Consider the following 16,817-nt stretch of genomic DNA (forward strand, 5'->3'; position numbering starts at 1 on the left):
TAAGCCACTCCCAGAATCCTTTGAGAACCCCGCAGGCTCAAACTCCTGCTTTCCCATAAGCCTCTGCGCTGGGCAAGTGAGCCGCTTCAGCTCCTTGCTAATAAACACTCTGAACCAAAGGTTCACCCCACCCCGGCTACCTTAAACTGTTATCCAATGACAGATAACGAGCTCCTTGACGTCATGCCTTCTTAACGTCCTTCCCGCAAACGCAGAAAGCGTAGTAACCCGAGAGGCGGGGGGAGGGGGGGCTCAAGTACAACCAATCAGAGTTCCTCGCAGTTTCGAGTCTCCCACTTTTCAGCTACGTTTCCCGCCCACCGTGCTTCACAGCCAATCCATGACCACGACGGCCCGGTTTATAGCTGAGCGACAACCAAAAGACCCAATCCACTTCAGTCCTGCCTTTCCGTTGCCTTCCTGCCAATCCCTTTCCCGCGAACGCGCCCTTCTTCCAATCGCCTCACGGCGCGGGCTGAGCGACACGAACCTTCGCCAACGGGGTGGTGCGCGGGAGCGCGAAGGACGGGTCCTGCAACCAATCGCCGCCTCCCGCCTTTGTGAGGGGAGACTTTGGCGTGGAAGGTTCGCGAAATCGCGGCAGGCGCCATTGCGTGTGTCTTTCCGTCTATGGCGACTGGAGCGAACGCGACGCCGCTGGGGAAGCTCCACCCGCCCCCGCCGCCGGGCAAGGCCGGCTACCCGCTGCCTCCGCCGGGCCTGGTCATGCAAGGGCCCCCGCCTCCACCGCCGCCGCCGGGCCCCGCGCAGGCCCAGCCTCAGCCCGCCATCCCCAGCCTCATGGCGGCCGCCGCCTTCCCCTTCGCCGCCCTCCCGCCGCCACCGCCGCCGCCTCCTCCTCCGCCGCCACCACCACCGCAGCAGCCCCAGCCGCCTCCCCAGCAGCAGCAGCCCCCGCCGCCGCCACCGCCGGCCCAGCAGCAGCAGCAGGCTCAACAGGCCCAGTATAGCCAGTACCGCTTCCCCTCGCCCCCGCCGCAGCCCCCGCTGGGCCTGGAGCAGCAGCAGCCTCCGCCGCAAGGCCCGCAGCACCTCCACCACCTCCAGCAGCAGGACGAGGGCGGACAGGCCGGGGCCGGGAACCAAGGCAAGTCGGAGGGAGGGATGGCACGCGGCCGCCAGCGCCGCCTAACGTTTTATTACTATTATTTGATCGCTGTTGGTATTAATGCCTCGCTGTCCAAGAGGCCCTCTTTCTCTTTGAAGTAGGCTAGGTTGAGAATGGAGGGGAGGACACTTCCTCCCCCGTCTCCATGCTATAGCCCCGCGAAGCAGGTCAAACGCACAGGGGGAGAGACTGGCTCGAGAGGCATCCTTTGCCATCACAGCAACCCTGCTAGGTTGGGCTAGAGGGGTGTGAGAAAGTGACGGTCCCGAGATCGCTCCGGAGGAGGAGCGGGCCCAGAGGCTGATCGCCGGTCTCTCCAAAAAGACACTCTCCTGAGCCGCCACACCAGGCTGTGTGTAAAACAGGCGACGTGGCCCTTCGGGGTAGGATTGCCACGTGGTTCCTCTGCAGCTTCTAATGGTGGTTTCAGTGCTCCTTATTTTAGGGATTTTTATGTTCCTGTTACAGGCATAGGTTAGGGTTTCTGGTCAATGTAATAACTCAATTTAAAAGAAAAACCAAGTTTAACTCATAAAGAGCTAGCTGCACATCAGAGAACTTAACCAGATGTCACCGATGAAGCCAGATAGAGGGATTTTGAACTCCCTTTCATCTCATTTCCTTCGTGTTATGTTTACAAACATGATTCTAGTAAGCGTGACATTAAACACAGGGAGCTAGAGAAGGATTGTTGGAGTGGATTGAATGAAAGAGGAACGAATAATAAAATGCTGGTGTGGCTTTATTACTGTTAATAGGATTGGGAACACCCAAGTTTCAAATTTCCAAGCTCACTGGGTGGCCTTGGACTGATCAACCTACCTCTCAGGATTGTTGTGAGGTTAAAATGGGGGGTAGGGGAGAAGAATCAGTGTGTTATAAAAACAAATATAATGTGCTAATTATGGTTTGAGAGAGGTTTCTAGTTAAACAGTGGACAGGGTTTAAGGGAGGTGTGTAATCTGGTCTGTTGGTGCCTTTGAAAGAGCTGACGTTTCCCTGTGGATAAGGATGGACAAAATGCAGCCTAGCTGTAGGACTGTTAAAGAATTGTGTAATAAAGCTTCTGTTTTTCTAACTCATCGTTTTTAAGGGCAGTTAATTTTACCCTGATTTTAATGTTCTCCAGGAAAAATCATTTTCAAAATCTTGGAATAAGACAAAAAGTCTTGTAAGTAGATTGTAATTCTGTGGAAAATGTTACACATCTGAAGGAACTGTCATTCATGTAATTTTGCAGTGCTTCATTTGGTGCAAATACTGTTTAATAATTAAGCAAATTACTTGAGATATGTACCAGGGTATGTGGAGAAATAAGTAGTAGGCCCTCATGTTCCAAATGTTTGCTGATCTAGAACTAAATAGTACTGTAGTAGCATTGTGTCCATAATCTGGGGGGCAAGGCTACTTTGTGTGGTGTTTCTGTATCCCTTTTTGAACTATCTTACCAATAATTTTTTCTTACCTTCGCAACAGTTTCATCTCTGAGAATATATTACTGTACTTCGCAGTTTGACTTTGAATTGTTTATTAATGTTGAAAGGGCATGTAATTCTTGCTTTCTTTTTGGAGTCTTTAGTAAGATTAATTAACTGCATGCTCACCTAAAAGCCACAGGCATTAGCCAAGTTATAAAAAGAAGAAAAGGCTTGCTCAAGAGACACAGCATGCCTAAACTGAAATGACTTTGAAATCCAAAGGAACTAAAGAGTTGGTTCCCAGATTGCAAGAGACCCCATTGTCCATTTTATCTTTGTGGGAGCTTGATCATTGAAAGAATAGAGATGGTTTTGTTACTCTGTGGGCGCTTGTGATATGCTTTCAGGATGTTGTCACTCTTTCCACGACTTCTACTACTTATTATTATTATTAATAAGAATAAGAATAATAAAATTTGTATACCACCCTATACTCACAGAACTAATTTGTTCTGTTAAAATTGTTTTTAATAATGAATTTTAAATTGCTGTAACCCCCCTGGGACCTGATAGTAAAGGGTGGGGTAATAATAATAATAATAATAATATGCCATGGTGGGGAACTTGAACAATGCTAACTAAGGCTATCTTAAAGCCAAATTGAACTTTGACACATATTAACTGTTCCTTTAAAGAAACCTATCTGTCTGCAGATTTTCCCAATAAAAAGAGGAAGAGGAGCAGATGGAACCAAGATACCATGGACCAGAAGACTGTCATCCCTGGAATGCCCACAGTTATCCCTCCTGGGCTTACCCGTGAACAAGAGAGAGCTTATATAGGTAAATACTCGTTCTTTTCCTGTTTTCATTTGTTCATGTCAGTACTATCCAGACACTATTTTTGGTTGTGTGCGTCTGAGGCATTTAAAAATTGTGCTTTTAAGGGCTCAAGTTGTTCCAGCCTTGTTTTCATTTCTTAAAATAGATGAATATTCATGTCTCTGCTCAGAGTGAATTGTGCGCCATCCTAGCTCCTTGTACTGTTTGGGTGAAAGAGTGTCCTCCACAGGCACAGTAGAAAAGCTAAAGTCCTTTGAGGTGCTGGGGAATGAAACTTGCTGACATTTACTTAATTGGCCATTAAAATCTAATCAGGAGGGTCTCTTATTAGCTTCACAGACTCCCTGCTAACAGAGAACACTAAGAGTCCCTTTTCAAGCTGTATTGTTGGAAGCAAGTACCTCTTTTGCAGTGGAATATTGTAAACTAACCTAACCATGGTTCCCTTCTGACTTTCTCTTATGTTGCTATGCTAATTCTTTAAAGCTAAAATTGATACTCCAAGGTGGTGAAGATTGTTGATGCCACTCAAAAGCAGGGAGAGCCCCCTAACTTCTGATTTTTGATGGGTGGGCTTCGCTAGGTTAGTTTGTGGATCTGTACTCACGTACACAATTGCTGGGAAAGAGACACTGTTCGGTTCTGTGGGAATCATGATGTTGGAACTGTTAACTGTGAAAACTGGGGAGTGACAAATGATACTGTATTGTATGTGGAACAGAGAATGTTATTTGCATTATTTGTATTGAGAAATGTGGTGTGACTGTTTATTTGTGACTGTTGATCAGTACTCCGACTGAAATCATTCTAGTGTGCTCTGGTGTTACATTACATGCTACAGTCCTTGCCTTCTCAATAAACCAAGGTTTTCCCCTGAACATAAGGCCATTTAATAACTGTTCATCTCATTAGGATTGCACAATAAGCTTTAACTCCTTTCTTATGCATAAATCACTGAGAATTTTGATATATAATGTATAGCTATCCATAATACTGCTGAGAGCTGCTTTACTGCTCTAAAGGCTTGCATAATTTTCAAGGTTAAGTCAATGTTTATACAGTGCAGAATATTCTCTCTTGAGTCGGTCAAAGTTTCTGTATTGAAAAGGTGTGCCACTTAATGCAAGTTGGAAAAGCTGGTTGTTACCTTGTGCTCTGCACTGCATTCCTGAAGAGTCAGTTTTCTTAACATTTCTGAAGTTGTTTTTTTATTTATTTTTAATTTACCTCTACTTAGGCTTTGCTTAACCAAGCTACACTACCTGATCCCTACCTTATATTCTTATTAACAGTAACTTGGTACTAATTTAATAGTTTTTACAGATCTGGTAGAGAATCGATGTGGGCGAAAGAATGGTTGGCTTGAAATGATCAAAGAGAGCAGCCCTGCTGTTGAACCATTTGGTTTAGAAATGCATTAAAAATAAATTCTGATATGTAATTGAGCAGCTCTGTCAGACTCTGCTAACAAACAGCTCTGTCTGTAAATGGATAGAATTGGGTCAGAATTCTCAGTCTATGCGAAGATACGAGTGCTCCACTTGCTTAACTAACTGGTATGGTGAAGATGGGCCTTGTAGTCCACAACAAAACTAGGTAAAGAGGCAGAGGAACGTGTGACCTTTATTGAGCCTAAATACTATCACAAAGGTACATGCACATCTGTAATAAGGGAGTGAGGAAGGCTCCTTTTATGTGAAAGAGAATATACTATTAATATACCGTTAATGTGAGAGATGAAATACCGGTGTCAAAAAAACATATTATTACAGCGTTTCAGTAAAGGAAAAACAATTTTAAAAAAACAAAGCTTTGCTTTTGAGCAAGCTCTGGAAATAAGTTCCAACGTGTTCTGAGCTTCGCCATGGTCAACTCTATTGATTTCAACAGGTGATTGATTTTCTTGAACCTTTTCAAATTATGTTTACTTCAAGGAGATCAAACACGAAGAAGTAACTGGAGATTAGAGCTTGTTGAAGGTTTTTCATGTCTCTTACTTAAGATAAATAAGTGGGAACAAAGTTTGAGAGATTCTACAGTAGAGCTAGACACTGCCTGGCCTGGAGGAGAAAAATTGGCTGATGAACTTTAGGCTGTTTTCTGCATTCTTGGAAATGTATTTGCTAAGGACTGCAGGCTTTCTCAGTTATAATCCACATTGAGAAGCCTTGGTGACACACAAATGATGTTCATAATATGTCTTGTGTGATCACCAGTAAATAACATATTTGTTCCTTCAGTTCTCTCATGTCTCCATAACATAATATTTAATGTCCAATAGTGTTTCAGCCCCACATTTGTTTTCACGTTTAACATCAACTGAAGAATCTAGATGTTTTCAATTATTGATTAGATAAGGTTTGCCAATGCCTAAAATAATGAAGGAAATCTTTTAGTACCAATTTTTCTGTTGGTTTTGGCTCACACATGGAATGCATTATATTTTGATGTATGTACAAAGCTCAACCACCTAATACCTCATTTGTAAGATTGTGGCTGGAGAAACTGACAGCTAGTTGCATTTTCTGGCATTGTTGGATTTAATTTTAAGGGATGTCACAATAATATAAAAATACAATATTAAAATCAGTTAAGATAGTTTACAATTAAATGTATTTAGGGCTCATTCTATTATTTTATCTTGGGCGTCAAAGGCCAGGGTAAAGAGGTGCATTTTCAGGGGACAACAAAAGATATACAGTGAAGGTGCCAGACACATCTCTGAGAAGGAAATTCCACAACTTAGGGGCTGCTACAGAGAACTACCTCATCAGGGCCATCATGTCTGAACTTCTGAGGGTGGTGGAACTACCAAGAGGGCCTCCGTTTGCTGAACACAACACCTGAGAGCATCTTTAGGGAAGGGGGTGGTCTTGCAAAATTGGGGGGCCAAAACTCTTTAAGGCTTTAAAATGCTAATGTGAGCATCTTGAATTGGGCAACCAATTCAGCTCTTTAAAGAGAGGGATTATGTGCATTCTAAATGGAACTCTAGCCAGCAATATGGTCACTGCATTTTGGACCAGTTGAAGTTTTTTAGTCATCTTTAAGGGGGCAGACACAGTAGAGTGCATTGCAATAATTCAGTCTGGAAGTTATTGGAGCATGGAGTGCAGTGGTTAATTCATCTCAGCCTAAAAGGGGTCATAGCTGTGCACCAGCCAAAGCTGGAATTAGGCATTCCTAGCCACCAAGGCCACCTGAACCTCCAGTGACAATCCAGCAGTTTACCTGACCCCAAAGTATGGGTCTGCTTCTTGAGGATTCAGCTTCAGCTTACTGACTCAAATCCAGCTTCAATTCATTGGCTTGTGTTTTGGCTCTTTATAGCATCTTCCAAAGTTACTCTCAGTTATTTCAGGGGAATCTCCCAATTTGACATGGCTCCATAGCCAGCATTATTTGTGCTTGTCTCTCCCCCCCCCCCTTTGTGTGCCAGAGGCCTATGGAAAGAGGGATTGATGGTGTCTCATCATATTAGGCTTTGGAGCAAGCAGAAGTGGCTGCTTTTGTTTTTCCCAAAGCTCAGTGCAACATGGAGAGCAGCCCTCCCTCTCCTGTATACAGAAACCCTTTTCCACCTCCAAAGCTCAGCATGAAATAGAGGCCTCCTCTAAGATCTCAGCAATTCATGAGAAGCTGGGTTGTGTGGTGTTGAGTGGCCTTCTCTCACCAGGCCTGCTGCGCCCTGGAGATAGGTTTTGTCAAGCCTGGATTATCTGCATCTTCTATGTTCTGTTACATGTATAAGGAGTCTCTTATTAATATGGGTGTGGGTGTACCTTTGCTTAGTAGTGATTTGGCTCGCAGTCTACAAACCATTTCCTCCATTGTAGCCTGACCGATGTCTGGGAGACTTGAACAAAGCTGCTTCAACAAGGGGCTTCGGTTCTGAATCCCAAACCAGTTGCTGCTCTGCCTTTGATACTCTTCACTAGTTGAGCAAATACTAATCCTTGCGCTATGTTGGATGAACCAGAGTAAATATTTTTTTTATTCTGGGTGTAAAAATCGACTGGTACATGTTTGACATCTGTTAGTACCGGGTGTTCGGTTGTCTTTGTGCAGTATTGGATAACCAGAAAATTAAAGCATGCTTTCCTTTAATTATGCAGTTCAGTGTTTAGTGTTTGCTAGTTAGCAAAGGGTTACATAATACATGCAGAAGCATGGCCAATATGACAGAATCTCAAGAAAGAGACAACATCTGCTAATCGGGTATGATCTGTGCAGTTTCAAAGTTCCATCTTAGATTGACCAATGCATTCATAACAAAGCAAGATGGTTCTGATGTTTTAAAAGAAGTGAGCATTGGTGATGGCCATGCTTCCTCCTAGAAGTCTTTGTCCAATGCCAATTATAGAAAGTTGGGATGATTATCTTTCAGTAGGCTGGAAATAAGATTCACAAAGATTAGATATTTTATTTTATTTTTTGCTAACTCTCAGATGAATGCTTTGCTTCCTGATGTGTAATGTTTTTTGAATACTTGCTAGAAATAATGAGGGACTGTTCTGGAATCCTGATGAACATATTTGACTGAAATAACATTGTAGGGTCTCCTGATCTTTATATTGATGAAGTATCAGTCATCCCTTGCAAATTCTCCAGTTCTTCATGCTTTGATGTTGAGATTTGAGATGTTTTTTGGTAACATTGTCTTTTTTTCCATCCTTTTTTCTTTCCTAACCTGGTTTCTTCCAGTGCAACTGCAGATAGAAGACCTGACTCGTAAACTGCGCACAGGAGACCTGGGCATCCCCCCTAACCCTGAGGACAGGTTGGGAAACAGTTTTAACCAGCTGACAGTAACATTTTTTACCTTTTTCAATAATTTTTTGGTGGCATCATAATGTCAGTTCAATGCAATTTCTTCCTAATGAAATGTCTTCAGTGGTCTAATTTGGCAGAGATGGTAGCTGAGATCTTACTTGCTAGGGAAGGTAAAACCAGAAAGGGATAAAGGTTCCATCCTTGCTTGAGGATTTCTAAGTCTGTAGTTTGCAATTATTTAACCCGACCTAAGAAAAAGATACATACATGGTGGCCAACTAATTTTAACCTGTTCAGTGCTGATCTTGGGCAAGTGTCCAGAGGTTTTTCTCGCAGGTTCACACTGAGGAATCCTCAGCACAGTCACTGAGTCTGAGCAGCCTGGAAACTTTTTCTGACAGCTGATTTTACAGTACTTTTCAAGTGGTGGCTGAGCATGGTTTTTAAACCAGATGGGTACTAACCAATTTCTTTGGTAGCAGCTACTACACAGCATTGGCCAATATCTTGGGATTTGGGGCCCAAGCAGTACTGCACCTGCAGTATGCCGAATTGGACACCTGTGGTTTTGTTGGGCTTTCAGTGTCATCCAACAAAATAACTTCTGTGTTTGATTCGTTTTTAAATTGGCTTGTAAACATTAATTTCTTTATCAGAAGGTATAATCAGGAAATTGTTGTGTTATAGCATGTTGCACAACTTGTAAACTAATTCTTGTTCTTGAAGTGGAATACACTTTCCCCTTAAATTTGGCCCAACTGAAACAGTTATTTGGGACCGTACATAAACATGGTGAGGCTGCTAGTAGTTTTGGATGCCTTGCAAAAGAAAAGAGCTTTCAGCTCTAGTTCTTGGGGCCTGATATTGCCTATTTTAGTTTTAAAAGTACAGTTGAGGAATACCTTTTGGACTCCCATAATGGGCTTTGGGTTAAACTTGACAGGTGAACTCATTCTTGGTGGGAGCAGATTTATATGCCTTATTTTTGTGCTTTAGAAGAGTAACATGAGGTGTTGGGTCTTAATGTAACAGAAGGTTAATACAGAATGTGGGGTGGGAGTGGGGGCTGCAGTTACTGTCATGTATACATAAGATGTTCTTGAACTGAGACCATACTGGCTAAAATACATGATGCCATTAACATATAGTAAAAGTGAATTACCTCACTTGCTTGCAGAAAGACAGCTCTTACTAAAGGCATGAAGCTATTAGATACATTCAGCGTTAAACTTTTCCTGAAGGTTTAATCTTGGAACCATCAATTTATTAATTACCCATGTCTTTGTGTTTAAAAGGATCTACTCAGCTAGTGAATGGGTTTATTTTAAACTTATTAGTGAATGCTGACTGGGGGAGATAAAATTGTTCACATTGCTTTGGGACTGTTAAGCCTTCTCAGGTCCTAGAAACGGAGGTGTAATTTAGATGTGATCACTCCTTACAAAATCTGACCTTTTTATTTCATATTCTTGTGTTGATGATTCACTTCAGGCTGAGAAGACATTGGGATCAACTGGCTCTAATCAATCCTTTAACCAACTAGAAAGAAAGATTGTCTAACTAAAATCCCAAGGTTTAGGTTTCTGATTACTTCAAGGATGTATTTTTTTGATAACATGACCAATATCTCTTCCCTTCTTGCAGCTAACTCTAAATTTTTATTTCAATATGTTTGGAAAAAGATCCATAAACTTAAGCAGAATTCTAAGAGTGTGGCTTTTTTACCGCAAGTGCAGCTGTGATAAATCAAACTGACTCTTTTTAATTTTAGTTATAACATTTTTATTTGTTAGAACCTCTGGGCATCTAAACTACATGGAGAAAGCAGGTCTGTCTCTAGCGGTTTACAGGCCCAGACTGTGGCATGAGAAGGGTGGGCTTGTTGAACTTGTACCCACCCCAGTTCTCTAACTCTTAAACACAGTAAACAGGTTCAGTCGGCCTTGATGCAGCCAGCAAAATGGAGGTAAAGCCAGGACAGAAGCCTTGACCCGTCCACGTGGTGCCAGTGAAATAGACATAATTTGTATTGCCAGAAAGGGTTTGATAGAAGCTTAACCTGTCTTGTTACTTTTCTGATGTTAAAAAGTCCAGGGTTAACATGAATAATTCTTTATTGATTTACCTCCTGCACCAGGGTTCTTTCTAATTGTTTGCCTCCATGGAATAATGAAGTTGGAAAGTTTGTTCTTTGTGTGAATCAACTTTCTCCATCTTCCCTGCCCCCCTCCCCTTTTTTAACAACAGGCACACTCATGGCAGAGCTGTTGTCATGGCTGTGTGTGACCCCACTCCCTTTTCTGCACCCCTCCTTACCCAATAAAATACCCCAGTTTTTTTCTTCCTGGTAGCAGGCAGTGGTTTGCTACAGCCGCCTTGTCCATGAGGCATTAATGGGCATGAGTGAGTTTACACCTTCCTTTCCTGTGGTCTCTTATTTCATTTTATTTTTCTAAATTGTGCTAGAGTTGAGGGGAAGCCTGTACTTAATAAATAGCCTCAAGGGTTCAGTTGCATGAGAAATAACTGGAGATTGTTCCTCTGCAGGTCTCCTTCCCCTGAACCAATTTACAATAGCGAGGGGAAGCGTTTGAACACCCGTGAATTCCGTACACGCAAGAAACTGGAAGAGGAGAGGCACAACCTGATAACAGAGATGGTGGCGCTCAACCCAGACTTCAAGCCACCAGCTGATTACAAGTAAACTGGGGGAGAAAGACAAGTTTGGGGTTAGGGGTAGCTTCTTTCTTGCCCAGCCTATTACTTGAAATGGATCTAGCTTGCCTCACAGTCACTTTGAGCTTGCTTAGCAGCATTTCACATAAATCAAAACTGAGTAAAAGATATTTCTTAAGAAGACTCAGCAAATGACATTATAGTCAGTCAAATACCGTTAAAACAAAGAATTGAAAGGTCTTCGGCAGTCACCTAAACACATCTGGATATCTTACAAGTTAACAAAGAGGAGAGCTCAGAAGGTGAGGCAGTGCAGCTGAGGAGACCCTGCTCTGCATTCTCACTCACCAGATCCCGAAAGGTGGGGGCACTCTCAACAGGGTGTCTAAAAATCTTAGGTGGTCTGCTTTGTATTTTATCAAAATTAGCAGCCATTGTAGAATCATTTGCTCAATAACTACTTTGAGGGGTTTTTTTTTAAACAAGTAGTAATAGCATTTTTAATAAAATAAATGAACTGATTATGGCCTCTCAACTGGTGCTATCCCAGGGCCTTTTTGTTTTGAATTGTTTTCAAGGGTTGTCAGTTTGAGCTTGGCAGGGGTTTGTTGTTGGGGACAACCACGCATGACACTTGCTGTCTAATCCTTTGCAGACCTCCAGCAACTCGAGTGAGTGATAAGGTGATGATCCCACAGGATGAATATCCTGAGATTAACTTCGTTGGGCTTCTGATTGGACCCAGGTAAGAGCATGTGTTTCTTCCATGGAGGGTGGATAATTAAAAGTTGAGAAGTGACAAGTCCAGAATCATGGGAAGGTTTTGGGAAATGGTCTTGATGTCAAGGGGTAGCGATGTAGAATGTTGGATATGTGAGAATTGCTTTAGCTCGTGAAGTTTTTCCTCTGATCAGATAAAATGTCTAGTTTAATGTGTCATTATTGATCCTTAGTAAATTCAGCAGGCATACTGTAAATTTTCTGTTTCTCCCCACAATATTTCCTGAATGATTAAGACTTTAATTATGAGGCAAGGCTGATCCTTGGAACCTGTTTTGTAAACCTTGTACAGTAGCAATAGGATTAGGTTCCTTTAGCTAGGTTGTTTCCTTATCACTGAAATTTATTCCCCCTGCCCTCAAGATTGCAAGATAGGCTCCTAGTTGTTTGTTTGTTTGTTTGTTTCTGAAGCTGTTAGTGGTGGGAGTGCCTTTTCTCTTTTGAAGACACTCAGAGTGTTGGCTGTTGATTTCAACTCTTGGATTTGGGTTCTCCCCATTCTAGAGGGAACACATTGAAGAACATTGAGAAGGAGTGCAATGCTAAGATTATGATCAGAGGCAAAGGGTCTGTGAAAGAAGGGAAGGTGGGCCGGAAAGATGGCCAGATGCTGCCTGGTGAGGATGAGCCACTTCATGCTTTGGTCACAGCTAACACCATGGAGAATGTGAAGAAGGCAGTGGAACAGGTAAAGGACACAGAGGGCCAAGCAACAAAACACTGTGCGATCCTCCCTGTCTCATGCATTGGTGGGTGTTTTGGAAGTTTCCTGCATGCCCCTGGAAGGACCATAGTAATCCAATCCGACCAGTGATCCAATCTTAATGATAGAGCAACATGCACTCCTCTCCTCTTCTAGATCCGTAACATTCTGAAGCAAGGCATTGAAACTCCAGAGGACCAGAATGATCTGCGCAAGATGCAGCTGCGGGAACTGGCCCGCCTAAATGGGACACTGCGTGAAGATGACAACAGGTGCGTATTGGTCAGTGCCCAATTTCGCCCACTGGAAAGGAGCTTGGGTCAGTTACCAATCTTTTCTTATTACTGTCCCACTTCAGAATTCTGCGTCCATGGCAAAACACTGAGACTCGCAGCATCACCAACACCACTGTGTGTACCAAGTGTGGAGGAGCTGGCCACATTGCATCAGATTGCAAATTTGCCCGGTAAGCCTCAGCTGAGAAGGCCTGAAAATGGCACTGCTTGTGCTCCAGAGTGAGGAGCAGGGCATCATGCCTGTGACAAGGTGTGAGCATCTGCTTCCTCTGAAGTGTGAAGATTTAATGTGGGTGTTTTATCCCTGGAATAGCTCACTCGGTAGAGCATGAGACTCAATCTCAGGGCTGTGGGTTCAATCCCCACATTGAGCAAAAAGATTACTGCAGTGCAGGGGGTTGAATTAGATGACCCTTGTGGTCTCTTCCAACTCTACAATTCTATGGGTGCCTTAAATAGCTTCTGGTAGAAGTGATGATACCCATAATTGGCTAGGAGGGGAGGATTACTGTCCAACTCAGGACTTGGGTGTTTTCGATATTGCAGTTGGGATCTTGGCCTCTGTCTGGCACAGAGCCTCCAGTAACTGTCTTTCTCCTTCCAGGCCTGGAGACCCCCAGTCAGCCCAGGATAAAGCACGCATGGACAAGGAATACCTGTCTTTGATGGCTGAGTTGGGAGAAGCTCCTGTCCCAGCATCGGTGGGATCATCTTCGGGACCTTCCAATCCACCACTGCCAAGTGGTCCAAGACCTTCGGGGCCAGGAAACAACCAGCCACCTCCTGTGAGTAGTCATGGGCTTCTCTAGGTAGAAGGTCTTGGTGAGGGCAGATTGGAAGTCATGGGAGTAGATTCTTCAAGTCTTTCGAAAAGGAATAATAGGATTGAATTGAGCCAGTGTGCCTGGCAGGACATCAGAAGAGTTTGTTGTGGTCCAGGAAGACTGTTTGTGTTATGTGGAAGTAAAAAGTGTAACATCCTTGGACGGGTGAGGGTGTCGTTAATTTTGGCATGGCTGCAAAGGTAAGTTTTAAAACACTTGAGCACTGCTTGCTGAAATTTCATAATCCTGTGGTGAAGGGTGAGCAGATATTCCCCTTGGACAGGGGTTAGGATTTTGATACTTTGCACTGACCGATGGGCAATTCACTTCTAGTGCAGAGTGTACATGGCCTGTGATCTTCCTTGCTTGTTCTTACCTCACTGGAATAACTGCTCGTTTCCATCTCTCTCCTAGAACCGCCCGCCATGGATGAACTCTGGTCCCTCTGAAAACAGGCCCTTCCATGGCATGCATGGTGGTGGCGGAGGTGGAGGCGGTGGAGGAGGAGGAGGGGGACCTGGAGGGCCTGGTGGCCCTCACAATTTCCCCCACCACATGTCAAATATGGGAGGACATGGGGGTCACCCAATGCAGCACAACCCCAACGGTCCTCCACCTTGGATGCAGCCTCACAACCCACCAATGAACCAGGGACCACATCCTCACGGTCCCCCCGGGCCCCATCACATGGGTAAGTACAATCCAGAACACCACGGGGAGCCTACTGAAGAGGGGGGGTGAGCCTTGGCGATCTTGGGAATGGGTAGGATCAACCTCAGTACAGCCTCATGGGCTGATGAGCCTTGCCCTTCCATAGCCCAGTCTTGTTTATTTTTGCTGGTGGCTGACTTTGTCATGATGACCTGGGCTGGTGGAGCTTATCAATTCCAACTGTTGCTAAAGCTATGGTCTCTCATTCCCTTAAGATCAGTACCTGGGCAATGCGCCAGTGGGCTCTGGGGTCTATCGCCTCCAAGGAAAAGGTGAGCAACCTGTTTGTTTCTTTTTCAAATTGAGGTGGGGGCACACAAAGCATGTGTGTGGGTGTTACCCGGTTCTACTTAACTCTCTTTCTGGCTCTGACCTTGCAGGTATGATGCCGCCACCGATGGGTATGATGCCCCCTCCGCCCCCTCCGCCCAGTGGTCAGCCTCCCCCGCCTCCCTCTGGTCCTCTTCCCCCATGGCAGCAGCAGCAGCAGCCTCCACCCCCGCCTCCCAGCAGCAGTACTCCCTTGCCATGGCAGCAAAGTGAGTAAGAGCACTTCTTTTAATTTTGCACCTCTGTGACCTGCCTCTGGGCAAGCTAAACGTGGGTTGGTGGCCACCGGCCAGTTCTTCCCTCTCTCTTCCTGTGCCTTGCTTGCACTTGGGGGAAGTTGTTGACCTCTAGCCTGGCCTTCAGCACCTGCAAGAAGCCTCTTTCCCCCTTGATTTGCAGCTACATGTTTATCTGAGCTTGGCTCCTCAGGAGGTTCCTCAATTGGCCACCCCTCTCCCTCCAGGGCCTGACTTCTCCTTACATTGGCCAAATTTTGGGGCGAAAGTGTGCAGAAAAGCTGGCATATCTTAAATCAGGAGGGAATCGCCTTGGTCAGTGGGGATTGGAGCAGTATCCTAGCTATGGGTTGATTATTGATGGGCTGGGTCTTTTTCCTCTTTGGAGAAGGTCGGACCGGCCATTTCCCTGCTTGATGCGGGGCGGGGGGGGAGCAGCTTGGCTCTGAGCTCTTGGGGTGACCACTTGGTGTTTTAAATCCTAGATACGACGACCACCACCACCACGAGCGCTGGCACCGGGGCCATCCCTCCATGGCAGCAGCAGCAGGGAGCGGCGGCGGTGGCAACTTCTACGGGGGGCCCGCAGATGCAAGGCAGCCCCTCCATGGTGCCTTTGCCTCCAGGGGTCCAGCCTCCGCTTCCGCCCGGGGCCCCGCCTCCTCCCCCGCCCCCGCCGCCTGGCTCCGCGGGCATGATGTACGCCCCTCCCCCTCCTCCGCCTCCCATGGACCCTACTAATTTTGTCACCATGATGGGGGTTGGCGTGCCAGCCTTGCCACCGTTTGGCATGCCCCCTGCTCCCCCACCACCCCCACCACAGAACTGAAGAATGGTTTTTCTATACAATTTTTTCTTGCCAATCTGGAGCCAGGAGCTGGAGGGGAGACTTCTGAAACCCAGCCAGGAACACATGAGGAGTGTGTGTTCCTCTTCCCCCTCCTTACTCTGTACTTAGAGAGGTGTGTGACTCTTGTCAGAATCCTTTTTTGATGACTGACTGGTGTACTTCAGTAGCAGAACTTGCCCATCAGGACACTAGTGCTGAGTCTCTTCCCCCCATCCCACAAAGTGAGGTCTGCACCACCATCCTAAAGTTTGGGAAAGTCCTGTGAAACTGCCAGGTATAGCCATGGTGGTAGCAGCGGTGGCAAGGCCCCTTCTGTGTTTAGATGCAGCTCTACCTGCCTTGCCCTCTGGGGTGGGACAGTGGTTTTTGTTCATTTTAAGTTCTTACAGAATTAGATTTTTAACCTCATCTAAGAGACACAAGTTTTCCATGGCCACATGTATCTCCCATCACGGAAAAGTCTTGTCAGTAGAGTTAAAGAAGCAAATGGATTATTTCCGTAGATTTCTTTCTCTGAAGCTGGACGTCGCATGCACTGCAGTTGATATGGGGAGTGCCAGTTTTCTCCCCTTTTCTCCATAGCAAAGGAAAGGCAGACTTCACAGGGTGGGCCTTCCTCTGAAACTGGGAGTGGGGGCTTTAGGCCCTCTCCCCTACTCCCATCGAGTAGTTAAGATGAAGTCACAATTGAGAGGGCATCTTCATCTCCTTTGAAGTCCATTTTGATATTGTCCATCTGCCTAGAAACTCCTTTCTTTTCTTTTTACATGCCTTGAGTGTTTTGTGGTTTGGGGTGGACCCGCCCCTAGATTGAATGATTTTTGTTGACAATGATGTGTGTACAAATGCTTCATTCGATCTCCTGTAACCATTTTCTTAATTGCTTTTTGTGTAAGAGTAAAAGAGCAGTGAAAGGGAGGTTCCAATTAAATGCAGCTTTTAAAATAGTTATTGTTGTGCATCCCTTTACTTTAAAGGGTGGGGGGAGCAGAGGATTCTGTTTCGGGTGTTTGCTGCTGCCAGTAGGTGGGGGCCAAGTTCTACAACATCAGCTAGATGTGTCCTGAGAATACTCTACTGAGCCAGAGGGCTCTTCCCCCGTATGCTACTGGGAGTTATCAGTGAGTCATTTCTGCTTGGAAAAGTTCTACCAAATGGCCCTCATCCACTGTCAACTCCCACTCTTGCCAGTTGCTGTTCTTGTCCACTAGTAGAAGCATGTGGACGGTCCAGTCAATTTCATCTTTGA

The 16,817-nt window shown here is 45.1% G+C and overlaps 1 protein-coding gene across 13 annotated transcripts; it reads left to right on the forward strand.

Annotated features, from left to right (window-relative positions):
* Positions 1-560: 560 nt before the first annotated feature.
* Positions 561-16,515, forward strand: SF1 (splicing factor 1). Of its 13 annotated transcripts, none has more exons than XM_083590833.1 (13): positions 565-1,108; positions 3,243-3,389; positions 8,094-8,169; positions 10,710-10,862; positions 11,494-11,583; positions 12,123-12,306; positions 12,478-12,593; positions 12,680-12,787; positions 13,222-13,402; positions 13,856-14,132; positions 14,368-14,424; positions 14,533-14,691; positions 15,204-16,515. In XM_083590833.1, exons 1-13 carry the CDS (start codon positions 631-633, stop codon positions 15,545-15,547), a joined length of 2,370 nt encoding a protein of 789 aa, XP_083446959.1. In that variant the 5' UTR covers positions 565-630; the 3' UTR covers positions 15,548-16,515. The 13 variants fall into 13 exon arrangements, with proteins under 13 accessions (XP_083446961.1, XP_083446963.1, XP_083446971.1 ...); XM_083590838.1 differs by having other exon boundaries at positions 3,261-3,389; XM_083590839.1 differs by having other exon boundaries at positions 566-1,108; positions 14,533-14,695.
* Positions 16,516-16,817: the final 302 nt, after the last annotated feature.

The sequence above is a fragment of the Podarcis filfolensis genome (genome assembly GCF_964270895.1).
Source record: "Podarcis filfolensis genome assembly, chromosome: 16".
Lineage (NCBI taxonomy): Eukaryota > Metazoa > Chordata > Lepidosauria > Squamata > Lacertidae > Podarcis > Podarcis filfolensis.

What these genes read in the sequence shown, in the direction of transcription:
- SF1 (XM_083590833.1), top strand. Translation starts at nt 631, where the DNA reads ATGGCGACTGGAGCGAACGCGACGCCGCTGGGGAAGCTCCACCCGCCC. An exon ending in ACAAGAGAGAGCTTATATAG is followed by an intron (nt 3,390 to 8,093) that starts GTAAATACTCGT and finishes GGTTTCTTCCAG; the next exon opens with TGCAACTGCAGATAGAAGAC. An exon ending in CTGCGTGAAGATGACAACAG is followed by an intron (nt 12,594 to 12,679) that starts GTGCGTATTGGT and finishes GTCCCACTTCAG; the next exon opens with AATTCTGCGTCCATGGCAAA.